The sequence below is a fragment of the Micropterus salmoides genome, unplaced genomic scaffold (genome assembly GCF_014851395.1).
Source record: "Micropterus salmoides isolate LMB-PRFRI ecotype aquatic unplaced genomic scaffold, ASM1485139v1 Ms_hic_scaffold_7, whole genome shotgun sequence".
Lineage (NCBI taxonomy): Eukaryota > Metazoa > Chordata > Actinopteri > Centrarchiformes > Centrarchidae > Micropterus > Micropterus salmoides.
In genome coordinates, this window is record NW_024044459.1 from 38,917,762 (window position 1) to 38,943,366 (window position 25,605).

The 25,605-nt window shown below is 47.3% G+C and overlaps 2 protein-coding genes across 4 annotated transcripts in view; both read left to right on the top strand.

Annotated features, from left to right (window-relative positions):
• Positions 1-2,964: 2,964 nt before the first annotated feature.
• Positions 2,965-14,777, top strand: LOC119891927 (G-protein-signaling modulator 2-like). The gene is made up of 4 exons (XM_038703923.1): positions 2,965-3,090; positions 9,392-9,780; positions 10,396-10,593; positions 11,646-14,777. The coding sequence occupies exons 2-4, from the start codon at positions 9,448-9,450 to the stop codon at positions 11,874-11,876; spliced, it is 762 nt and encodes a 253-aa protein (XP_038559851.1). The 5' UTR covers positions 2,965-3,090; positions 9,392-9,447; the 3' UTR covers positions 11,877-14,777.
• A 2,440-nt stretch (positions 14,778-17,217) lies between these two features.
• LOC119891926 (transcription termination factor 1-like) overlaps positions 17,218-25,605 on the top strand; it is a 16,981-nt gene continuing 8,593 nt past the window's right edge. The window contains exons 1-4 of one of the 3 annotated variants that reach the window (XM_038703919.1): positions 17,218-17,379; positions 19,638-20,167; positions 20,594-20,718; positions 24,654-24,839. In XM_038703919.1, the coding sequence (XP_038559847.1) occupies positions 17,233-17,379; positions 19,638-20,167; positions 20,594-20,718; positions 24,654-24,839 (988 nt within the window). In that variant the 5' untranslated portion in view covers positions 17,218-17,232. Of the gene's footprint in view, positions 17,380-17,419; positions 17,962-18,601; positions 18,684-19,637; positions 20,168-20,593; positions 20,719-24,653; positions 24,840-25,605 lie in introns of those variants that run through there. The other 2 variants (XM_038703920.1, XM_038703922.1) reach the window with 2 other exon arrangements.

A 25,605-nucleotide genomic window follows, 5' to 3' on the forward strand; every position in this document is an offset into this window, starting at 1 on the left:
GTCCATGTTGACATGACAGCATCACACCGGTGCTGCAGATTTGTCGGCTGGACGTTCATGATGTGAATCTTGGTGAAAGATCTGGTGCCTGTGGAGGCCTCTGGAGTTCAGTGAACTCATTGTCATGTTCAAGAAACCAGTCTGAGATGATCTGAGCTTTGTGACATGGAGCATTATCCATCAGAAGATGGTACACTGGGTCATAAAGGGATGGACGTGATCAGCAACAATACTCAGGTAGGCTGTCGGGTTTAAACGATGCTCAGTTGGTACTGAGGGGCCCAAAGTGTGCAAAGAAAATGTCCCCCACACCATCACACCACCAGCCTGAACCGATGATACGAGGCAGGATGGACCTTGGTGGTCACGAGTGGTTATCTGACTGTTGCCTTTCTGTCATCTGGAACCAGCCTGCCCATTCTCCTCTGACATCAACAAGGCGTTTTCGTCCACACGAACTGGTCACTGGATATTTCCTCTTCTTCGGACCGTTCTCTGTAAACACTAGAGATGGTTGAAAATCCCAGCAGATCAGTAGGTTCTGAAATGCTCAGCCCGTCTGGCACCAACAACCATGCCACGTTCAAAGTCACTTTCATCCCCTTTCTTCCCCATTCTGAGGCTGGGTTTGAACTTCAGCGAGTTGTCTTGACCACGTCTACATGCCTAAATGCACTGAGTTGCTGCCATGTGATTGGCTGGCTAGCTATTTGTGTTCACAAGCAGTTGAACAGGTGTTCCTAATAAAGAGGCCAGCGAGTGTACATGCGTGTTTCCAAACAGGTGTCTGGTTCTGAATGCAGACGTTCTGTCGGACGCAGACTGTGTCCAGTTTGGCTCGTGTGGTTTTGACCCAATGGGCCAGATTCTGTGTGTGGATTTCATGTTTTTATATCCTGGTGGGGACTTGAACCTGAATGCACACTAACTGATGGACTCGTGTTTGAGGGTTAGGACTTGGTTTTAGAGTTCAGGTTAGAATCAGGTTGAGGTTAGGAGGTAGGGATTAGGAGGTAGGGAAAGCATTGTGTCGTTGAGATGTCCCCACAGGGATAGAGGAACAAACGTGTGTGTGAGGCCACAGCAGAAGAGCAGCTGAACACTGCAGGAATGTGTGTGTGTGTTTCAGTGTGTGCGTGTTTCAGTGTGTGTGTGTTTCACTTTGTGTGTGTTTCAGTGTGTGTGTGCTTCAGTGTGTGTGTTTCACTGTGTGTGTGTTTCAGTGTGTGTGTGTTTCACTTTGTGTGTGTTTCAGTGTGTGTGTGCTTCAGTGTGTGTGTTTCACTGTGTGTGTTTCACTGTGTGTGTGTGCTTCAGTGTGTGTGTTTCACTGTGTGTGTTTCACTGTGTGTGTGTTTCAGTGTGTGTGTTTCAGTGTGTGTGTTTCACTGTGTGTGTGTGTTTCACTGTGTGTGTGTTTCAGTGTGTGTGTGTTTCACTTTGTGTGTGTGTTTCAGTGTGTGTGTGTTTCAGTGTGTGTGTTTCACTGTGTGTGTGTGCTTCAGTGTGTGTGTTTCACTGTGTGTGTGTGCTTCAGTGTGTGTGTTTCACTGTGTGTGTTTCACTGTGTGTGTGCTTCACTGTGTGTGTTTCACTGTGTGTGTGTGCTTCACTGTGTGTGTTTCACTGTGTGTGTTTCTCTGTGTGTGTTTCTCTGTGTGTGTTTCACTGTGTGTGTTTCACTGTGTGTGTGTGCTTCACTGTGTGTGTTTCACTGTGTGTGTGCTTCACTGTGTGTGTTTCACTGTGTGTGTTTCACTGTGTGTGTTTCTCTGTGTGTGTTTCTCTGTGTGTGTGTGCTTCACTGTGTGTGTGTTTCACTGTGTGTGTGTGCTTCACTGTGTGTGTTTCACTGTGTGTGTTTCACTGTGTGTGTTTCTCTGTGTGTGTTTCTCTGTGTGTGTGTGCTTCAGTGTGTGTGCTTCAGTGTGTGTGTTTCACTGTGTGTGTTTCACTGTGTGTGTGTTTCACTGTGTGTGTGTGTTTCACTGTGTGTGTGTATTTCACTGTGTGTGTGTTTCTCTGTGTGTGTGTGAGGCAGGATTTGGAAGCCACTCTTTGGTTGCTATAGCAACCATGGTGTAGGCCCATGGGGGGGAAGGGGGGGTCCTCTCTCTTTCATTGTGTCAGTGTGTGTGTGTTTCTCTGTGTGTGTTTCACTGTGTGTGTTTCACTGTGTGTGTTTCTCTGTGTGTGTTTCTCTGTGTGTGTGTGCTTCACTGTGTGTGTGTGTTTCACTGTGTGTGTGTGCTTCACTGTGTGTGTTTCACTGTGTGTGTTTCTCTGTGTGTGTTTCTCTGTGTGTGTTTCTCTGTGTGTGTGTTTCACTGTGTGTGTTTCACTGTGTGTGTGTGTTTCACTGTGTGTGTGTTTCACTGTGTGTGTGTATTTCACTGTGTGTGTTTCTCTGTGTGTGTGTGTGAGGCAGGATTTGGAAGCCACTCTTTGGTTGCTATAGCAACCATGGTGTAGGCCCATGGGGGGGAAGGGGGGGTCCTCTCTCTTTCATTGTGTCAGTGTGTGTGTGTTTCTCTGTGTGTGTTTCACTGTGTGTGTTTCACTGTGTGTGTTTCTCTGTGTGTGTTTCTCTGTGTGTGTGCTTCACTGTGTGTGTGTGTTTCACTGTGTGTGTGTGCTTCACTGTGTGTGTTTCACTGTGTGTGTTTCACTGTGTGTGTTTCTCTGTGTGTGTTTCTCTGTGTGTGTGTTTCACTGTGTGTGTTTCACTGTGTGTGTGTTTCACTGTGTGTGTGTGTTTCACTGTGTGTGTGTGTTTCACTGTGTGTGTGTTTCTCTGTGTGTGTGTGTGAGGCAGGATTTGGAAGCCACTCTTTGGTTGCTATAGCAACCATGGTGTAGGCCCATGGGGGGGAAGGGGGGGTCCTCTCTCTTTCATTGTGTCAGTGTGTGTGTGTGTGTGTGTGTGTGTGTGTGTGTGTGTGTTTAAATGTGTGTGTGTCGACCAGCCGATTTCACTCGGTGGAGAAACGAGACCAGAGGAACAAGTGAAGAAGTGAAAGAGGAGAAAAAGAAGCCGTGAAGCGCGACGGGAAACGAGGACAGGAAGCTGAAGAACTTTATGATGTTGAGGTGAAGTAACTTTATTTAAAACTTTATTTAAAAACTTTATCTGAGCGTTCTTCTTGTCAGCAGTTTCTTGTCTCGATCAGTTTCAGCTGAGTCAGAAACCAAACTTTAAAACCTGAAACTGGGTCAGGAAAAACACTTTTTGATGATTAATTTTGGATTTTGGAGCTAATTTGGATCCTTCTGAGCTTCCATCTGTGTGCAGACACAGTGACAGTTTCTTCTGATGGCCGTCAGGTGGCACTGAAGACTTCTGCTGACTGAAGCTTTGAAGGAGACCAACGCAGGGACACTATTGCTCATTATGCATGTGTGTGTGTGCACGTCTGTCCTTTGTGGTGTAAATGGGATTAGACCCTCTTTGGTTGTGTTTTGTTGTTGACCTACTTGTGCTGAAGCTGATTGGACGAGGACCAGAGCCGGCCCACTTTACCCAGACTGCTTCACTTCCAGTCTGTCACACCCTGACAGTTTCATGCTGCAGTAACCAGCATGGACGTGTCCTCACAGAGGCGTCCCACATGTTGGACCTGCAGTGGCCACATCCCAAATAGAACCAGACCAGGGGCCGTATCACAGACCCTGACTGCTTGGTAACCATGGTAATAAGGGTTAGCAGCTGAGTTAGGAAAAAGGCCGTTACAGATTAACCTCAGTCTGTGTTCCTTTCCTAACTTCAGATCAGAACAGCGTTTTACAGGAACATCCTGACTTTACTTTTCCACCAGCTGGTGTTTAGTAACTCCTTTAATCCACACAAAACCAAGAAAATGTCAACAGGCCGAACTTCATCACTGATCTACAGATGTGTTGACGACAAACGGCTGTCGGCGATGTGACGCTGGTCTCATCGTGTCACATGATGTGAAGGCTTGATGGAACAAAAGCATCCTGATGCAGGTCTTTGATAGGAGGAGATGGTTAGAGACAAGAACTACATGAACACACGACGACGTCAGCAGCAGCCTTTTGTTAGCATTATTATTTTTACCGTCATTATTAACTAGCAGCGTCGGTTCCTGCCGGGGTCGGTGAGGAGCGCAGGAGGAGCCACCGCCGGGTTTCCTCTGCTCTCTGGACTCAACAGCTGTAGATGGACTGATTTTCTTTCTGACAGCATCAGCGCTCCGCTGGATGCCGGAGATGCGGCGGTGACTGTGTTCGCCGTTTTAGCCCGCTCTCTCTGTAATCACACGAGTTAAGCGTTACGTGGATTTGGATTTCTCGACGGAGGTCAGCGACACCTCTGAGTCACCTGACTTGAAGTTCAGTGATAGTTGTTGTTTTTGCTCCATTTTCAGTTTGTTTCATTAAAAAACGACCAAACAGCGACTAAAAAACGTTTAGCTCGGCGCGATGAGCAAAGTGGCATCGGTTGCTAGGAAACAGACATAAAAGTTGATGCTGGATCAAGTGTTTAGGATTTGCTGACCTGAGATAAGACAGGATTCCTAAACTGAGTTGCTTGATTTGCTTCTGTGAAACCAAACTGGGAGAAATCCTCTCTGAGACTCTTCCTGTCTGAACTTCAGACTAAAGACAGGAACTTTCTGTAATAGGGGGCCCCTGGTCCACAGGCTCCAGCTCAGCAGGATCTGTTAGGACCCGAGTCTCTGCAGCAGCTTGTTATTGGTGTGAACAGAGCATGAAAACACGATGCACCTCACTAAGGTTTTACAGACCAGGTCCCACCAGGATCAGCACCCGGCCACAGGGGCAAGAGAGAGACTACAGAAGTTCTTTCTTGACCTTGAAAACTGCAGCTGATCAAACAAAACCTCAGATCCGTTCAGTTCCTGTTCTGGAGCCGTCAGTCAGTCTTCTGAGGTGAAGAACTAACAGTCTGAACAGGTCCAGAAGAGCCTGCTGACACGAGCAGACGATCGTTTGGTCAGTCGGACGTCTGACACTGAATCTATCAGAATTCAAGATGATGCTTCCACTTTGTTTGCTTCCACTCGCAGGAACTCAGAGGGCCTTTCTGAAACTAGACCCTTGCCACTTCCACTCCGACATGGAGTGAACTCTGGTCAGAATCACCCTCACAGCCAAATCCAGCTCCCTAACCAGCGTAGGGTGAAATACTGCGGCCAACTTTCGGACGAACCACCCTCTCCCCCAAGCGTAAACAGGATCTGACGTTACTGCTGCACTCACTGCTGTAATATGTGGATCAAATAAACAACAGCTGCATTAAGATTCAGGACTGATGTTGAGGAAAAGTTTGTTTTTTATAATAACATAACTGAAAGCTTTTGTCATTCAATTCAATTTTATTTATATATCACCAAATCAACAGTTATCTCACAGCGCTTTTCATAAAAGAGCAGGTCTAGACCGTACTCTATGATGCTATTTACAGAAGCCCAACAGTTCCCACCAAGAGCAGCACTAGGAGACAGAGGCAAGGAAAAACTTCCTTTAAGAGGCAGAAACCTCGAGCAGAACCATGACTCAGGGTGGGCGGCCATCTGCCTCCACCGGTTGGGGTGAAGGAGAGAGAGAGGGAGAGAGAGAGAGAGAGAGAGAGAGAGAAGAGAGAGGAGAGAGAGAGAGAGAGAGAGAGAGAGAGAGAGAGAGAGAGAGAGAGAGAGGGAGAGAGAGAGAGGGGAGGGAGGCAGCCTACACAATATCCACACAGGTACAGACAGTAAAGGTGATGTTAGTATAGACTAAATGAAAAACGGTACAGATATTTATAATAGTGTTAATGGTAACAATCGTAATGTTAATGATTATAATAACAATAATAATAATAGGACTAGTAACAATAGTCGTTGCAGCAGAGGGTGTCGAGCAGGAACATGGGGGCAGCAGGTGACCCGCAACCACAGATCCAGACTCCACAGCTCCAGAGCCAGAAAACCTGCAGGAAGTGATAGGAGGAGAGAGGAGAGGGACGAGAAAGCACAAGACTACCAGAAAGGGGAGAAGTTGTGTTAGTAACATGCAATAATGGGATGAGGTTGCATACAGAGGGAGAGAAAGTAGAGGAGAGAGGAGCTCAGTGCATCATGGGAAATCCCCCGGCAGTCTAGGCCTATAGCAGCATAACTAAGGGATGGTTCAGGACTCACCTGAGCCAGCCCTAACTATAAGCTTTATCAAAGAGGAAAGTCTTAAGCCTACTCTTAAATGTGGAGATGGTGTCTGCCTCCTGAACCCAAACTGGAACCTGGTTCCACAGGAGAGGAGCTTGATAGCTACTTTTGGAGACTCTAGGAACCACAAGTAACCCTGCATTCTGGGAGCGCAGTGCTCTGGTGGGGTAGTAAGGTACTATGAGCTCTTTAAGATAAGATGGTGCCTGACCATTAAGAGCTTTGTAGGTAAGAAGAATGATTTTAAATTCTATTCTGGATTTTACTGGAAGCCAATGCAAAGAAGCTAAAACAGGAGAAATGTGATCTCTTTTCCTGGTTCCTGTCAGAACACGTGCTGCAGCATTCTGGATCAGCTGAAGAGTCTTAACGGACTTTTTCGAGCAGCCTGATAATAAGGAATTGCAGTAATCCAGCCTAGAAGTAATAAATGCATGGACTAGTTTTTCTGCATCATTTTTAGACAGGATGTTCCTGATTTTCGCAATATTACGTAGGTGAAAAAAGGCGGTCCTTGAAATTTGCTTAATGTGAGACTTAAAAGACATGTCCTGATCAAAGATAACCCCAAGATTCCTCACAGTGGTGCTGGAGGCCAAGGCGATGCCATCCAGGGAAACTATATCTTTAGATAATGCGTCACGGAGGTGCTTAGGCCCCAGAGCAATAACTTCAGTTTTATCTGAGTTTAACATTAGAAAATTACAGGTCATCCAGGTTTTAACATCCTGAAGGCACATTTGAAGTTTAGCTGACTGATGAGTTTCATCTGGCTTAATCGATAGATATAACTGAGTATCATCTGCATAACAATGAAAGCTTATGGAATGTTTCCTGATAATATTGCCTAAAGGAAGCATATATAAAGTGAAGAGGATTGGTCCGAGGACAGATCCTTGTGGAATTCCATGACTAACTTTGGCATGCATGGAGGACTCATCGTTAACATGTACAAACTGAAATCGATCTGATAAATAGGACTTAAACCAGCTTAGAATGGTTCCTTTAATGCCAATGAAATGTTCCAGTCTCTGCAATAGGATCTGATGGTCAATGGTATCAAATGCAGCACTAAGATCTAATAAACCCAGTACAGAGACAAGTCCTTTGTCTGATGCAATAAGGAGGTCATTAGTAATTTTCACCAGTGCTGTCTCTGTGCTATGATGAGCTCTAAATCCTGACTGAAAATCCTTAAATAAACTATTGCTCTGTAGAAAGTCACACAGCTGTTTAGCAACTGCTTTCTCCAGAACCTTAGAGAGAAATGGAAGGTTAGATATAGGTCTATAGTTGGCTAAAACATCCGGATCAAGTTTGGCCTTTTTCAGAAGAGGTTTAATTACAGCTACTTTAAAGTACTGTGGTACATAGCCTGTTGATAGAGATAGATTGATCATATCTAGTATAGAAGTGCTGACTAAGGGTAAAACATCTTTAAGCAACCTAGTCGGGATGGGGTCTAAGAGGCAGGTTGATGGTTTAGATGAAGAAATTATTGAAGTTAGTTGGTAAAGATTGAGGGAAGCAAAACAGTCTAAACATATATCTGCTTCTACAGCTTTTTCTAAGGTTCCTAAGTTTAGAAATAAGTTGGTGCCAGTTGAGGGCAGGTCTTGGTGAATTTTGTTTCTAATAGTTAGAATTTTATCATTAAAGAAGCTCAAGAAATCGTAACTACTGAGAGCTATGGGAATACTTGGCTCAATAGAGCTGTGACTCTCTGTCAGCCTGGCTACAGTGCTGAAAAGAAACCTGGGGTTGTTCCTATTTTCCTCTATTAATGACGAGTAGTACGCTGCTCTGGCATTACGGAGGGCCTTCCTATAAGTTTTAAGACTATCTTGCCAAATTAAATGAGAATTTTCCACTTTGGTGGAACGCCAATTCCTCTCAAGTTTCTGCGATATTTGCTTTAATTTGCAAGTTTCAGTATTATACGATGGAGCTAACCGTCTTTGTTTTATTATTTTCTTTTTTAGAGTTTTTTTTGTGTTTGTGTCGAATATTTCTTTAAGAATGTGACTTAAGATATTTACGAAAAATAAATATATTCTTTATGAAAAGATTGACATTCATCGTAAAGAAAAGCCTATATATTGGAACCTGTTATATGAAAAATGTTACTTTCACAAATCCAACATTTCAATAGAAATCAAACATTATACTGAAGCACTATCTAGTCTGAAGAATTTAAAACAGTTCAAATGTATGATGACTTTACTATTTTTCTTAAATGCCTTTGTTGCTTGTTAGGTGATTCCCCCTACACTGAACCTGAAAAGGCCTGACCGGCCTTTTATTGTGGCCAGCCTAAGGTCTTTTGTTGTGGCCAGCCTAAGGCCTTTTATTGTGGCCAACCTAAGGCCTTTTATTGTGGCCAGCCTAATGCCTTTTGTTGTGGCCAGCCTATGGCCTTTTATTGTGGCCAGCCTGGCACACCTGTGCAATCCCCATGCTGTCTGATCAGCATCTTGATATGCCACACCTGTGAGGTGGATGGATTATCTGGGCAAAGGAGAAGTGCTCACTAACACAGATTTTGACAGACAGATTTGTGAACAATATTTGAGAGAAATAGGCCTTTTGTGTACATAGAGAAAGTCTTAGATCTTTGAGTTCAGCTCATGATGAATAGGTGCAAAAACATAAACCTTCATAATTATGTTCAGTCTGGTTGTGCCATGTTCTAAAATTCTGTCGTTTAATGTAGGCTATTTAGTTTTGGCTGAAGATTTTTGTATTGATATGATTCATTGAAAACAACAGTTGAATTGTCCATCAGAACATTTTTAATTAAACACAATATAACCTTTGGGCTGTGTTGTTAACCTGTGAACGGTGATATGAAATGTTAGAGTAGTTTCTGAATTTGAAATCCTACATGTTAACCAGCGGAGTCAAGTTTGAAAGAAAGGTCCCCCATCGTGCAGCAAAGGCTGTTACACACCTTCAACAAGCCGGCATCGGTGCTCATTCGGCACTGGAGGGTTTAACAACCCACTACCACTCCGCCCTCATTGCTTTCTGATGGCGCTCAATGTGGCGGACCCTCCGCATGAACGCGCAAAAGAAGTGGAAGAAGGTAGGAAGATGGAGGAGCAAGTGTTTTCAGAAAGGCCCCAAGACACCGTGATCAGGAAGGTGACATGGTCCTCCACGCGGAACTGTCTCACTTCCTGCTCTATTCTCTTTCTGCCCAGGTTTAGCTTCTCCCAATGATGTGAATCGTGATCCAGGCCCCGCTCACACCTCCAACATGGCTGACAGCAACCTCTCCGGTCCACCTCCTCCCGCTCTGTCTGCACCTTCTCATCTCAATGGGAGCATTGGGGGGACAGCACCCAAACACTCTCCACCCCTCCACCATAATGGCAGCCTGGAGGCCAGACCAAGATGCCAGAGTCCCAGCAGCACCAGTACTGTTCCCCAGCCTCAGTCTGCATCCAGCAGCAGGACCTCAGCATCCACCTCACCCCTCAGGACTCCTGTACCAGGTCCTGGTTCTGAAGACAGCTCCACCAGGCCCCGGTTTCAGAGCTTCACCTCTGCTCTGAGCTCCAGGACCAGATCCACTACTTCCAGGACCAAGGTAACTGTCACCTGTTGCTGCTGATCCAGATTGTGCTGAACGATTCTGTAATCTGTAGCTCCCGCTGCCGTCAGGATGGCTGCCTCTCCGTTTAGTCTTGTTTTGTCCATAAACTCTGCTGTGACCTGGAGCTCGTGAGCATCATGGGAACAACGTTTCTGCTGTCGTCAATAACCACTCCTGCTGTAAACATTTTGCCCATCCCTGCACAAATATGTCTTATTGTCAGTAGTTTACTTCATATTTATGATTCATGACATGGTACTGAAACTGATGTGAAGCTCTGTGATTGGCTGTTAGTTGGTGTAATGCACCCTGGGAGTCGTAGTTGACCTCCTTCCGTCAGTGTTTATGTGTGTTTTATCAAAGAATCAGATATTTCTTACACACTGCTTCGTCTTTTGTAGTGATGCTTCACCAGCTCGCCTCTTCTCGCCTCGGTTTTGGCCCGCCGTCCTCCGTTTTCCATTGCAGACAGTACCCCTCAGTGTAGCTGGTCGTCGTAGCACCACACACACACCAGCTGTCTCTGGATTTTCACCGTTACTCAGAATGTGAAGGTGGAGCTGGTTCCGTGTTTAGTAACCCGCGTTTGTCCCTGTGCTGTCGCTTTAGCGTAGAAGCAGCCAGCAGGAGGAGCCAGAGGCCTTGTTGGACCTGATCCTGGAGTGTCAGGGCCAGAGACTGGAGGACCAGAGAGCCAGCCTCAGCCTGCTGCCTGACCCAGGACCAGCTGCTCTTTGTGGGGCCTGCAGCCCCGACCAGCCCAGCCGGCCCACTCTGGACTTCTACTGCATGCTCATACACTACCAGGTACCAACTGATTCTTCAGGGTCTCATTCAGAGTCTGTGTTCCTTGATTTCAGCTGTGAGCAGCTCCTCCTTTATCTCCTGCTGACATGTTAAACTAAGGTAAGAGGGTCCTCTGTCGACCCCCCGTAGGAGTGCAGTCTGGGGTTCAGTGTCCTGCCCAAGGACACTTCAACATGTAGACCAGTGGATCAAACCACCCAACTTCTGGTTAGTGGACGACCGCTCTACCCCCTGAGCCACAGCAAAGTAAAATAAAAGTGGAATCAGTCATATATACACATGTCCATCAAAATAGAGTCTATCTACTACACTTTGTCTCTTTTACAAAGGCAGGGCCAACAGGTGGTCTGGCGGTCGCACAGTCGGTCTGAAACAGGGTCACATTTCAGGTCCAAGCAACAGGGAAGAGGAACCAGAGAAAGACACAGGTTGATTTACAGGGATTCTGTGAGAACAAGGAGCAGGCAGAAACAGGGAACAGGGATGTGCAAGACGGGATCCTGGTGGAAACCGGGTAAAGGCAGGAACAGGGTCCAGGTGGGAACCGGGTAAAGGCAGGGACTGGGTCCAGGTGGGAAAAGGGTAAAGGCAGTCCAGGTGGGAACCGGGTAAAGGCAGGGACTGGGTCCAGGTGGGAAAAGGGTAAAGGCAGTCCAGGTGGGAACCGGGTAAAGGCAGGGACTGGGTCCAGGTGGGAAAAGGGTAAAGGCAGGGACAGGGTCCAGGTGGGAACAGGGTAAAGGCAGGGACAGGGTCCAGGTGGGAAAAGGGTAAAGGCAGTCCAGGTGGGAACCGGGTAAAGGCAGGGACTGGGTCCAGGTGGGAAAAGGGTAAAGGCAGGGACAGGGTCCAGGTGGGAACAGGGTAAAGGCAGGGACAGGGTCCAGGTGGGAAAAGGGTAAAGGCAGGGACAGGGTCCAGGTGGGAAAAGGGTAAAGGCAGGGACAGGGTCCAGGTGGGAACAGGGTAAAGGCAGGGACAGGGTAAAGGTAAGGACAGGGTCCAGGTGGCTGCCTTTCCTTCAGTCTGTCTCACTGTCTGTCTCTCTGTAGTCCGACAGGATGGAGGACCAGAGGTGCTCCCTTCCTGATCTGGATGATGTGGTTGGTTCGGTTCCTGAAGGTCAGGAGGACTTCCTCAGTTTGATCCAGAGAGTCCAGTCCAGGAGGATGGACGAGCAGAGAGCCCCGCTGCCGCTGACACACACTGAAGACGAGCACGACCCACACATCAACACGTACACCGCTGGCTCCTCCCCCCGCCACCATCATCATCGTCACTGATGAAGAGCAGAGTCTGTCCGAGGTCTTCAGAACCCCACGGGGACACGATTTTACTGAGTACTAATACTCTTTAAAGACTACAAATGCTGTACTGTCACCGTGTGTCGGATCACGTCATCAGGACAGGATTTAGACTGGAACCAGAACCCAGACTGCATTGATGTGGAAACCCTGATGACACATGTTGACTCCACAAAGCAAACAGAAGGTCTGACCTGAGCCCAGTGGGCTCCAGCTGCTGCTGGCCCCTCAGTTTGTTTTTGGTGCTCCTGACCACAGCAGTTAAAGGTTCCCTGAGGAGCGTGTAACCTCTCATTGCGCTCCGGCTCAACGTTCAGCCCTCTTTGTGACTGTACGGCAGCTTTTCTATAAAACTGCATTCTGTGGGATGAAATTGTGGGAAAAGTGAAAGCATCAAAGGTAGATGTGGTATTTTATGGTTGAATCATTAACCAGTCCCTCCGCCTGAGCCTGACCCTGAGCCTGACCCTGAGCCTGACCCTGACTCTGACCCTGAGCCTGACCCTGACTCTGACCCTGACTCTGACCCTGAGCCTGACCCTGAGCCTGACCCTGAGCCTGACCCTGACTCTGACCCTGACTCTGACCCTGAGCCTGACCCTGAGCCTGACCCTGACTCTGACCCTGAGCCTGACCCTGACCCTGACCCTGAGCCTGAGCCTGCATGTTTAACCCAGGTGAGCGGATGCAGCAGCCTGTGTCTCAGAGTCCCTCTGACGTCCTCCATGTGTTTCTGACGTTCTGTTTGTCAGGAGACGACCACGATACTGCACGTCCTGCAGAACAAGAAGATGGATCTGGATCCTGGTCTTCACGGCCCTTTGCTGTTGTAGTTGCAGGTACATGTGAGACGTTGGTATCAGACGTCTGCTTCTGAACGAGGAGGTGAGTTTGCTGCTGTGGGACAGCAGAGAAGAGAGGTCAGATCCTGGAGCAGCTGAATGTTGGCAGAAACAGCTGAGAGCTTCACAAACCTCTCCAATAAACGCAGGATCAAAATATCTTTACTGATGTTTTAAGAGGCAGGAAATAATCCAGCTGGTGTGTCTATGAAAGAACCATGTGGTCCAGGTTTAATTCTCTACAGGAGGAAATCGTAGCGTCTCCGTCTGACTGACTGTAAAGGATCCTTTCTGTGTTTTAAACCTGTTTGCACATGTAGGTGCTGAAAGGACTCGTAGATACAGCGAGTTTTGAGCCTGTGCGCTCAATGCTTCAGCCGGCAGCTGCAGCGTATTCTCTTCAGACGGTGACACCAGGACAGCTTCAGGGAGAGGATCCCGTGGCTGTTTTTTGATTGTATGTATCTTTGTTTCAATTTAATATTCAAGTCGCCCGGTCTCTGATTTTGATTGGCAACGCCTTTCCGACTACAGGCATTACACTTGCTCAGCGCAGTGAGTGAAGGAGAGTCTGACGGTGGGCGCTGAGCGATGTGTCCTGGGCTGATTCTGCCTCTGACATTATCTGACAGCGATCCACTTGTATGAAGTAAACATGCATAAAAGCCGCTGCTTGTAGCTTTTGTGTTGATACATGATCCTCAAATCTAATGCTGCAGTAGTCTAGTTTTTCCCTGTGAGAGAGCGTGCGGCTCCCTCCTGTGCTTTTTGACCAGCTATAACTTTTCCAATGCTGTGTATTTTTTAGCAAAAGTGATTAATTATACATTTTTCCGTTGGATAAAAATCTACTATGAATTTTGGAATTGATAATTGTTTCTTTCGAATAAATAGCCTACTTTTATTTGGACTTTCAAACTTTTGTAGCTCTGTGTTACTCTCTGGATGCCCGATGGAGTCCGAACAAACAGGCAGAACAGAAGCTGTGTTTAGAATATAACTCGGCTATAACAGCGGCGAGTGGATGACATCAAAAGAGCCGCCGCATGTGAACGTGTCCTTCACAGATGAATAAGAAGAAGAATAAAACAGAATAAATATTCTGCCTGAAATGTGGGGATGTTGTTTATAGGAAATGCACAGCTGAATGTTTCCCAAAGCAGAAAGAAATAATCACAAAATCACTGCGTTTCTATAGCGGGTAAATTTTACCCTCTATGGCGGTTCTAGTTTTAAACTCATCAGGCGACCCCTCAGGGTCCTGGACCTCATGTTGAGGAACGCTGCTGCGAGTTAACCTGTAGAAAGCATGAATCCTCCCGCCGTCTGAGATCCTCCATCAGAACCAGGACTGGTCCAGACCTGAACCAGGACCAACCTTTTAACACCTTCACGTACAGAAGAACAAATAAAAACACAAACTGAACTTTGAATCTTTGTTTTTGACTGAATCTGCAAACAAAATGTTAAAATGTTATCAGAGGTATTTATATTATCTGTTACCTCTGACCTTACAGATACTTTGCTGTTTGTATACGAAGTACTACTTCAAGTACTAAATACAGCGGTACACAGATCCTGTACTTGTCCTGTAGAAGTACAGATGATCTTACTAAATATTACTCCACTAAAAGTAGAAGGCAATTTAAATTTGTACTTGAGTCAGAGTACAACAGTACCTGCTTTAAAAAATACTTTGTGTGGTACCATGAGTCCATGTTGCTGAGCTGACAAACAGAATTTAAAAACCTTCATCGAAATAGTTTAATTTAATTTCTGTCAGTCGGCTAAAGCACTGCTGTACTTCATAAAACCTCTTTGTGTGTAAAGTAACTGAAGCTGTCGGATAAGTCGGTGCAGCTGGAGAGGGAGGACGGGACAACAGCTTTAGATGTGGATTTTACAATATCAGAATAATATCTCTGCTAGACAGGGGATGTCCAGCCCCAGGACAAGACCGCTTATGTTCCGACAGCTGCCAGTAGAGTCAGCTAGTGCTAAGACTAAGGAATAATATGTTGGGAAAAGTGCAGTTTTACTATCATTTAACCAACCTGACCCGAGCAGCCCTGGTAAGTACAGACCCACTGTGACATGTCACTAATGCAAGTGGCAGGAGAGGATAACAGTCCGTAGGTTATCACGTGTACTGGAACAGAGAGGACTACCGAGTAACAACAGACGCTCTCGTTAGAGTACGTAATGAAAGAGGCGCTGAAAGTGAAGCAGCTGATGATAACAGTGTACTCTGACACTGAGAAGGCGTCTGATCCCACGCGGAGTGAAGGACTACGTATTAAACTAAGCAGAATGGGTTTGAAGGAAGGATTTCAAACTGGATAGTAGACTTTCCAACAGATAGGAAAAGTTAAGGTAAATATTCCCCTCTATTATTCAACATCATGCTCAATTACATACTTTCAGATTTATGGACACATCAAATCGGCGTTATCTGCAGATGATGGGGCCGTACGGAGAGGAAGCAATGAGACGTGAGTTAGAGAACAAAGCATTGGGGAAAGTGGGGAAGTTTTCAGCGGGGTTTAAAATATCAACAAGCAAATCCTGCTGTTCAAAGCTTCTGTATCAGCAGCCAATGGAAAAAGCAGATGAATTTAAGTATTTGGGTTTGTGGTTTGACAGTAAGTACAGATGGAAAACACACATAAAGCAACTGGAAACTAAATGCAGACAAGTTATTAACTTACTGAGAGCGGTGGCAGGGTGTGAAAACTCACTGACATATACACTGGAATACATGGAATACTGGCCTTACTGGTCACACAGCAGTGAGGTTCTTTAACCAAGAGAAGAAGAAGGAGGCACCGGAACAGACAGATTAGCAGTCTTTCTAGAAAGCAGAGATCTGTACTCACCAGATCAAAGTGGGTTTCGGAAAGGGAGAAATACAATGGACTCTATTTTATGTTTGGAATCTGAAATCAAAAAAGCTCAGACAAAAGGGGAGGTTGTGGTAGCTGTCTTTTTTGATATTGAAAAAGCATACGATATGTTATGGGAGGAAGGGCTACTTATTAAATTAAATAAATTAGGTGTAGGTGGTAGACTGTACGACTGGGTGTTGGACTTTTTATTTGTCAGGGCAATAGAGGTCAGGGTGGTCAGGGTGTACTCCATAAGTCGGTTTTTGTAGTCCAGTACTATTTAACATCATGATAAATGATATTTTTGATAAAGTGGAAAGAAGTATTGGGAAGTCCTTGTATGCAGACGATGGCGCCCTATGGATAAGAGGACGGAATTTGAAATTTATTCAGAAATAATTACAGGCAGCAATTGTGGAGGTGGAACAGTGGGAAAATAACTGGGGTTTCAAGGTGTCGGGTGCAAAGAAGTGATATGTTTTTCCAGGAGACATAAAGAAGTGTCCTTAAAATAATATGATCAAACCCTCGAACAAGTCAAAGTTATCAGACTGTTAGGAGTGTTGTTTGATGAAAAGTTGACCTGGAAACAGCACAGCTGATAAGGTCAAAGACAAATGCAAAAAAAAATCAATAACCTTTTAAGATGTTTGTCAGGAAGGGACTGGGGGGCCACTACAACATCACTGCTTAAAATATATCAGACCTTGATGAGATCTACACTAGATTATGGATGTATAGCATATATGTCAGCAGCAGAATGCCATCTTCAAAAACTAGATGTGGAACAAGCTTTAAGAACATGCAGTGGAGCATTTAAGACCTCTCTAGTGGCTGCCATGAAAGTGGAAATGGGGGAACAGCCACTAAGGATAAGAAGAACACGAATTATGCTAACATACTGGGTTAATCTTCAGGGACACTGTAGCTCTCACCCCGTAGAAGAAACTAATGAAGGCAAGGTGGTCATTGCATCAGATAGCTGGGCAGCGCTCACCAGTGTTAAATCTGTTACGTCCTGTGGGCTGGATCTGGTATTTAGTATTCATAGTTCTCTGTGTAGAATATATCATAAGGGACCCATGTAGGGGTAGAAGGAAATGAAGACGCTGATATTCTGGCAAAACAAGCACTTAAATCAAAGTCAGTTGACATAAAAGTTCTGCTAAGTAAATCTGAAGCTAAAACAGTCATTAAAGAGAAAATGCAAAAAATATGGCAAGAATACTGGGAACTAAATGAAACTGGAAGACTTTACAGCAAACAGAATCATGTTGGTCTGGGAAGAAAACCGGGGGGGTGCCGGAGGACAGAGACCGTCATTCCCCGTCTAAGGTGAGGACACACAGGGCTTAACCACTCACTTTATAACACAGGTACTCTGTGTGAACCGTGTAGGGAGTAGAGGCCACGTGGAGAACAGCAGCAGCTGTAGAGGAAGCCGAGCTTTGGTTCGCTGTGGAGAACCTCCTCGGGGACGAAGCTTGGGGAATATCTAAGCACCTCGTTAAATATCTCAAAGACAGGATATAGCTTCTTTTATTTTATGTTAGTCCGCACATGATCCGTTCCACACTCCAGTCCGGTAGGTGGCGGTAGTGCTCCTCAATGCTGGCTGCCAACCGCCAATCAAATCAGAAGGAGGAGGAGGAGGCACCGGAAACTCTGCTCCTGGAGGCGTCCTGCGCATGCGCTGTTAGTAAAGAGGAAGTAAACACCAGCGTCGCGCGGTTGTTCCCGCGTGCAGCAGACAGGGTGAGTGGCTCCAATAAAAAACATAAACACAATCCGGGTTACTGTGCGTGTTTAGAACCGGGACCGGCTCAGACGGGTGTGGGTTTAGGTCTGGTTCTGGAGTCTCTCGGGTCACGGGGCCGCGCGGGTTCGGGTCCGGGTAAAGACCAAGGTCTCGCTTTACTGAAGTCTACACGGCGGATTCTGTTACCGCTTCATCGGAACCAGAACCTGCTTCTGGGATCGTCTTTGGTTCCGGTGCTGCGGCCCTGCGGACCGCCTCCGTCCTCGGACTCGTCCCACGTTCACAAACATGTTCCTGACGAGGTTCAAGTCGCTCCCGTGATCTGGTCTTCTGAGGACCGGACTCGTCCTGGACTCGTGGCCTGGACTCGTGGCCTGGACTCGTGGCCTGGACTGTAAGGTGAGATCAGCCCGAAGTGGCACCTGGAGGCTGACGTGCTGGATCATCTCGTGACTGGAGGTCCCGGTTGCAGATCACAGGTGCGACCTGAAACTCGACGGGAATGTTTGTGAACGTGGCGCGAGTCTGAGGACGGAGGCGGCCCGCGGCTGCTGCGCACAGCACGCGCACGGCACCCGGTGAGTTTGGCGCTGAGCGGGCGGCCCTGCCCGGAGTCCGGTCCGGGTCCGGTCCGGGTCCGGGTGTGGGTTTCGCCGCCAGGCTGTCCTCCCGCGGCCTCTCATCTACAAACACATTTCGTCTGCTCTGTAAAAACAAGGAGCTTTTCTCTGGATCGGGGTTCAGACTGTAGCGTAGCTGTCCAGCTGGGACTCTGGACTCTGGTCCTGCTGTGGGTAAACGGGTGGAAGAGATGTAAAGACTGGAATCAGTTTGTGGATCAGGCAGTAAGAAGAAGGCGTGGCTTCCACCTAATGACCAATGAGAGCAGAGAAATGTCCTCCACATAAGTTCTGCCAGCTGGAACCACGTCAGCAGATTTAGGGAGGACACAAGTTTGGTTTCCCAGCTCAGAGTGAACTCCATGAATCTCACCAAAGCAGAAGGCGGCGAGGAAATACCCAGCTCCTTTCTCTACAGTTAAACAAGAGAACCGTGCCCCCCCACTCTGGGGTGGGGTCTTCAGCAGCCGTGGTCATTGTAATAATATAAACATGTATGTAAAGTGTGAGACCGCAGAGCGTTTCCAGACTTTAGTATAATGAAAAACCTTCCTGAGCACCAAAGTACGTTCACTTTTTCCCCGCTGCACAAATGAAACCGTCCCAACGAGCTTTTCTCTCCGTGTTTCCCACAGGATGTGCAGAGACTATGGTGGGGGCCCGGGGCCCGAGAGGGGCCGGTAAAGTAAATGACATGAGTCCATTTACTCTTAATAGACGCATGTAACATGTTTTCTACTTTCTGTGAATATAATACGTTAATCTTATTTCCATCCTGTACAGTCGCCTTATTTTGAAAACCGGACGTTGTCACATGTGTTTCCTCCTCGCGCTAAATCCATCCAGTCCCACCCGGTTTGATAAATAACGTTGTAGCATGAAGACTTCGCAGCCTCTCTTCAGTCTCTCACCTGCCTGGCAGCTCGCTCTGCGCCGCCTCACTTACCGTAAAGGCTGGAATACGTGCGCACTCCAAATGTAGGCGCGGCTAGCTTAATGTCCTTCTCACAGAGGAGAGACAGAAACGCTCAGAGGTTCTTTCCAGCCGCAGGTGGAGCAGATGGAGCGGATGTGCTGGAGACAGTTCGGCAGAAGAGCGTCTGCAAACTGGACTCTTTAAAATGCTTCCACACTGTCGACACGGCAACGGGACTGTTGGCTAACATTTATTGGCTTTTTACTGGCTTTTTACTGGCCGAACGATGGGTGCCTCCCTACTAGATTTCTGGAAACCTAAGAGTTCAGCGTTTGTTTAGTTTGAATGGTGGACAATGACAAATAGCAAACATTAATCGAACATAATGAGGCTTTTCTAATTTAACAAGACACATGCAGCCATGATCCCTCCTCCGTGTCCCTCGTGGTTTTCACCTCCACTAAGTTCATTTAGTTTAAGTTCAAACTCCAGAAAACTTCAGCAGCTTTCTGCTCATGTTCAAAACTTTCTGCAGAAGCTCTCTCATGTCCAGGAGAAGTCGTTCTATAACGAGACTCAGAGGGGGGGCAGGAGGTCTCTCCTGCAGGGTCTGACCGTCTGAACGTCGGAGTTGATTGCGATAAAGTGATGTTAAAATATTCGACTTCCTGTTGACGTTTTTGTCCACGAGCTCTCAAGTTAGTTTCTTCTCTTTCAGCTCCAACAACAAACTGCTCAGCAGCATCAGGTCAGCTCCTCCATCATGAATCCTCCTGCAGACGCCTCCTCTCCCTCAGGGCAGAAGAAGAGGAGGAGGTCTGACAGTCTGGAGGAGTGTCCTCTGCCTGTGGACATCGACACACCTGAGAGGGGGGAGAAGAAGAGGAAGAAGAAGAAGAAGAAGAAGAGGGAGGAAGAGGAGGCCAGTCTTCCTCCTGCCGCTGATGGAGATGTGATCGGCAAGCAGGAGGAAGAGGAGGAGGCGACTCGGGTCGAGTCAGAAAAGAAGAAGAAGAAGAAGAAAAAACACAAACGACGACTGAGTGAGGAGAGTGTCGTCATGGCAACAACAGACCACAACACCAGAGAAACAGACTCCTCAGTTTCCATGGAGAACGCCGGAATGAAGAAGAAGAAGAAGAAGAAGAAGAAGAAAGATGGGAGTGTGGAGGAGGAGAAGAGAACAGAGGAGAGGAGGAGAGGAAGAGGAGGCGCGAAGAGACAGAAAGGAGGAGCTTTGGAAGATCAGTGAGTACTTGAAATATATAATATACATATCCAGTAGTAGTATTTGTACTAGAGCCCGATGTGGGATTACTGCGATGTACCTGCCGATATTCTTCCCCTTATTTAAAACATCGGGGGGGTCTGTCTGCTCGGAGGACAAGCGGTGAGGGCTGTTTCTTCTTAAGACCAGCTCACCGGGAACACCGAGTGTGAGAGCTCCCAGTAGACTGTGGTGCTGCTCACAGAGGAGCTGCAGAGCGCCCTCTAGTGGGCAAACTGTGCACCACTCAGAGCCCGAGGGAAGGATCCCCCTCCGTCATATCAAGTAGATACATCTGCAGCTGGCCGATAATATCTGCAAATCGATAAATCGCTCTGGTTTATACACAGAGTCGTATTTAGAATCAGCCAATCAGAGCGCAGTATTCAGTGTACTTCCTGTGGCAGGGTGGACGGGGCGCTGCTGGAGGAGCTGCAGGAGTTCGTCCCAGACGTGAAGAAGAAGTCAGTGGAACAGATTAACAAACTGCTGAGATACGACCTGCACCGCTTCAAGAACTTCAAGCAGCAAGGTACAGATACTGCAAACATGTCAGACAGCAAGGTACTGATACTGCAAACATGTCAGACAGCAAGGTACAGATACTGCAAACATGTCAGACAGCAAGGTACTGATACTGCAAACATGTCAGACAGCAAGGTACAGATACTGCAAACATGTCAGACAGCAAGGTACTGATACTGCAAACATGTCAGACAGCAAGGTACTGATACTGCAAACATGTCAGACAGCAAGGTACTGATACTGCAAACATGTCAGACAGCAAGGTACTGATACTGCAAACACGTCAGACAGCAAGGTACTGATACTGCAAACACGTCAGACAGCAAGGTACTGATACTGCAGACACGTCAGACAGCAAGGTACAGATACTGCAAACACGTCAGACAGCAAGGTACTGATACTGCAAACACGTCAGACAGCAAGGTACTGATACTGCAAACACGTCAGACAGCAAGGTACAGATACTGCAAACACGTCAGACAGCAAGGTACTGATACTGCAAACATGTCAGACAGCAAGGTACTGATACTGCAAACACGTCAGACAGCAAGGTACTGATACTGCAAACACGTCAGACAGCAAGGTACTGATACTGCAAACACGTCAGACAGCAAGGTACTGATACTGCAAACACGTCAGACAGCAAGGTACTGATACTGCAAACACGTCAGACAGCAAGGTACTGATACTGCAAACACGTCAGACAGCAAGGTACTGATACTGCAAACACGTCAGACAGCAAGGTACAGATACTGCAAACACGTCAGACAGCAAGGTACAGATACTGCAAACACGTCAGACAGCAAGGTACTGATACTGCAAACATGTCAGACAGCAAGGTACTGATACTGCAAACATGTCAGACAGCAAGGTACTGATACTGCAAACATGTCAGACAGCAAGGTACTGATACTGCAAACATGTCAGACAGCAAGGTACTGATACTGCAAACACGTCAGACAGCAAGGTACTGATACTGCAAACACGTCAGACAGCAAGGTACAGATACTGCAAACACGTCAGACAGCAAGGTACTGATACTGCAAACACGTCAGACAGCAAGGTACTGATACTGCAAACACGTCAGACAGCAAGGTACAGATACTGCAAACATGTCAGACAGCAAGGTACTGATACTGCAAACATGTCAGACAGCAAGGTACTGATACTGCAAACACGTCAGACAGCAAGGTACTGATACTGCAAACACGTCAGACAGCAAGGTACAGATACTGCAAACACGTCAGACAGCAAGGTACTGATACTGCAAACACGTCAGACAGCAAGGTACTGATACTGCAAACACGTCAGACAGCAAGGTACTGATACTGCAAACATGTCAGACAGCAAGGTACTGATACTGCAAACATGTCAGACAGCAAGGTACTGATACTGCAAACACGTCAGACAGCAAGGTACTGATACTGCAAACACGTCAGACAGCAAGGTACTGATACTGCAAACACGTCAGACAGCAAGGTACTGATACTGCAAACACGTCAGACAGCAAGGTACTGATACTGCAAGCACGTCAGACAGCAAGGTACTGATACTGCAAACACGTCAGACAGCAAGGTACTGATACTGCAAACACGTCAGACAGCAAGGTACTGATACTGCAAACACGTCAGACAGCAAGGTACTGATACTGCAAACATGTCAGACAGCAAGGTACTGATACTGCAAACACGTCAGACAGCAAGGTACAGATACTGCAAACACGTCAGACAGCAAGGTACAGATACTGCAAACACGTCAGACAGCAAGGTACTGATACTGCAAACACGTCAGACAGCAAGGTACAGATACTGCAAACACGTCAGACAGCAAGGTACTGATACTGCAAACACGTCAGACAGCAAGGTACTGATACTGCAAACACGTCAGACAGCAAGGTACTGATACTGCAAACACGTCAGACAGCAAGGTACAGATACTGCAAACACGTCAGACAGCAAGGTACAGATACTGCAAACACGTCAGACAGCAAGGTACAGATACTGCAAACACGTCAGACAGCAAGGTACTGATACTGCAAACACGTCAGACAGCAAGGTACTGATACTGCAAACACGTCAGACAGCAAGGTACTGATACTGCAAACACGTCAGACAGCAAGGTACAGATACTGCAAACACGTCAGACAGCAAGGTACAGATACTGCAAACACGTCAGACAGCAAGGTACAGATACTGCAGACACGTCAGACAGCAAGGTACTGATACTGCAGACACGTCAGACAGCAAGGTACTGATACTGCAAACACGTCAGACAGCAAGGTACTGATACTGCAGACACGTCAGACAGCAAGGTACAGATACTGCAGACACGTCAGACAGCAAGGTACAGATACTGCAGACACGTCAGACAGCAAGGTACTGATACTGCAGACACGTCAGACAGCAAGGTACTGATACTGCAGACACGTCAGACAGCAAGGTACAGATACTGCAGACACGTCAGACAGCAAGGTACTGATACTGCAGACACGTCAGACAGCAAGGTACTGATACTGCAGACACGTCAGACAGCAAGGTACAGATACTGCAGACACGTCAGACAGCAAGGTACTGATACTGCAGACACGTCAGACAGCAAGGTACAGATACTGCAGACACGTCAGACAGCAAGGTACTGATACTGCAAACACGTCAGACAGCAAGGTACTGATACTGCAGACACGTCAGACAGCAAGGTACAGATACTGCAGACACGTCAGACAGCAAGGTACTGATACTGCAGACACGTCAGACAGCAAGGTACTGATACTGCAGACACGTCAGACAGCAAGGTACAGATACTGCAGACACGTCAGACAGCAAGGTACTGATACTGCAGACACGTCAGACAGCAAGGTACTGATACTGCAGACACGTCAGACAGCAAGGTACTGATACTGCAGACACGTCAGACAGCACTGCAAACACGTCAGACAGCAAGGTACAGATACTGCAAACACGTCAGACAGCAAGGTACTGATACTGCAGACACGTCAGACAGCAAGGTACTGATACTGCAAACACGTCAGACAGCAAGGTACTGATACTGCAAACACGTCAGACAGCAAGGTACAGATACTGCAAACACGTCAGACAGCAAGGTACAGATACTGCAAACACGTCAGACAGCACTGCAAACACGTCAGACAGCAAGGTACAGATACTGCAAACACGTCAGACAGCAGGGTACAGATACTGCAGACACGTCAGACAGCAGGGTACAGATACTGCAGACACGTCAGACAGCAAGGTACAGATACTGCAAACACGTCAGACAGCACTGCAAACACGTCAGACAGCAAGGTACAGATACTGCAAACACGTCAGACAGCAAGGTACTGATACTGCAAACACGTCAGACAGCACTGCAAACACGTCAGACAGCAAGGTACAGATACTGCAAACACGTCAGACAGCAGGGTACAGATACTGCAAACACGTCAGACAGCAGGGTACAGATACTGCAAACACGTCAGACAGCAAGGTACAGATACTGCAAACACGTCAGACAGCAAGGTACAGATACTGCAAACACGTCAGACAGCAAGGTACAGATACTGCAAACACGTCAGACAGCAGGGTACAGATACTGCAAACACGTCAGACAGCAGGGTACAGATACTGCAAACACGTCAGACAGCAAGGTACAGATACTGCAAACACGTCAGACAGCAAGGTACTGATACTGCAAACACGTCAGACAGCAAGGTACAGATACTGCAAACACGTCAGACAGCAAGGTACAGATACTGCAAACACGTCAGACAGCAAGGTACTGATACTGCAAACACGTCAGACAGCAAGGTACAGATACTGCAAACACGTCAGACAGCAAGGTACAGATACTGCAAACACGTCAGACAGCAAGGTACAGATACTGCAAACACGTCAGACAGCAAGGTACTGATACTTAGTAGTAACACAACTGTTTTTGCTCCTGCAGGTGTGGCTCTGCGTTGGGGGCGTTGCTCTGAGGAGGAGAATCAGCGAATCAGAACTAACGTTGCAGACTTTCTGGCTCTGACAGGCCTGAGTTCAGCCAATCAGCTTCTGTTTCCTCAGAGGTACAAGGAGCAGGAGGTGGAGATCAGGAGGCTGAGAGCTAAGCATCACTTCCTGGAGAGGATCGGTATGTAGACCTGGGACTTTATGAAAGCTGGTGTTTCACGGGCCCCTGTCTGTGTTCGGCGTCATTTTACGGGCATCGGTCGGCGTGGTTTTACGGGCTTCTGTCGGCGTGGTTTTACGGGCTTCTGTCGGCGTGGTTTTACGGGCGTCTGTCGGCGTGGTTTTACGGGCGTCTGTCGGCGTGGTTCTATGGGCCTCTGTTTCCATTTGACATGGTTTTACGGGGCTATATCTGCGTTCGCCGTGGTTTTTACGGGCGTCTGTCGGCGTGGTTTTACGGGCTTCTGTCGGCGTGGTTCTATGGGCCTCTGTTTCCATTTGACATGGTTTTACGGGGCTATATCTGCGTTCGCCGTGGTTTTTACGGGCGTCTGTCGGCGTGGTTTTACAGGCTTCTGTCGGCGTGGTTTTACGGGCGTCTGTCGGGCTTCTGTCGGCGTGGTTTTACGGGCTTCTGTCGGCGTTCTACAGTCCTCTGTCGGCGTGGTTCTATGGGCCTCTGTTTCCATTTGACATGGTTTTACGGGGCTATATCTGCGTTCGCCGTGGTTTTTACGGGCGTCTGTCGGCGTGGTTTTACGGGCGTCTGTCGGCGTGGTTTTACGGGCGTCTGTCGGCGTGGTTTTACGGGCTTCTGTCGGCGTGGTTTTACGGGCGTCTGTCGGCGTGGTTCTATGGGCCTCTGTCGGCGTGGTTTTACGGGCGTCTGTCGGCGTGGTTTTACGGGCTTCTGTCGGCGTGGTTCTATGGGCCTCTGTTTCCATTTG

Excerpts from the sequence above, each read along its gene's own strand:
- LOC119891927 (XM_038703923.1), top strand. The coding sequence starts at position 9,448 with ATGGCTGACAGCAACCTCTCCGGTCCACCTCCTCCCGCTCTGTCTGCA. Across the intron at positions 9,781-10,395 it reads CCACTACTTCCAGGACCAAG|CGTAGAAGCAGCCAGCAGGA; the intron begins GTAACTGTCACC and ends CTGTCGCTTTAG. Across the intron at positions 10,594-11,645 it reads GCATGCTCATACACTACCAG|TCCGACAGGATGGAGGACCA; the intron begins GTACCAACTGAT and ends GTCTCTCTGTAG.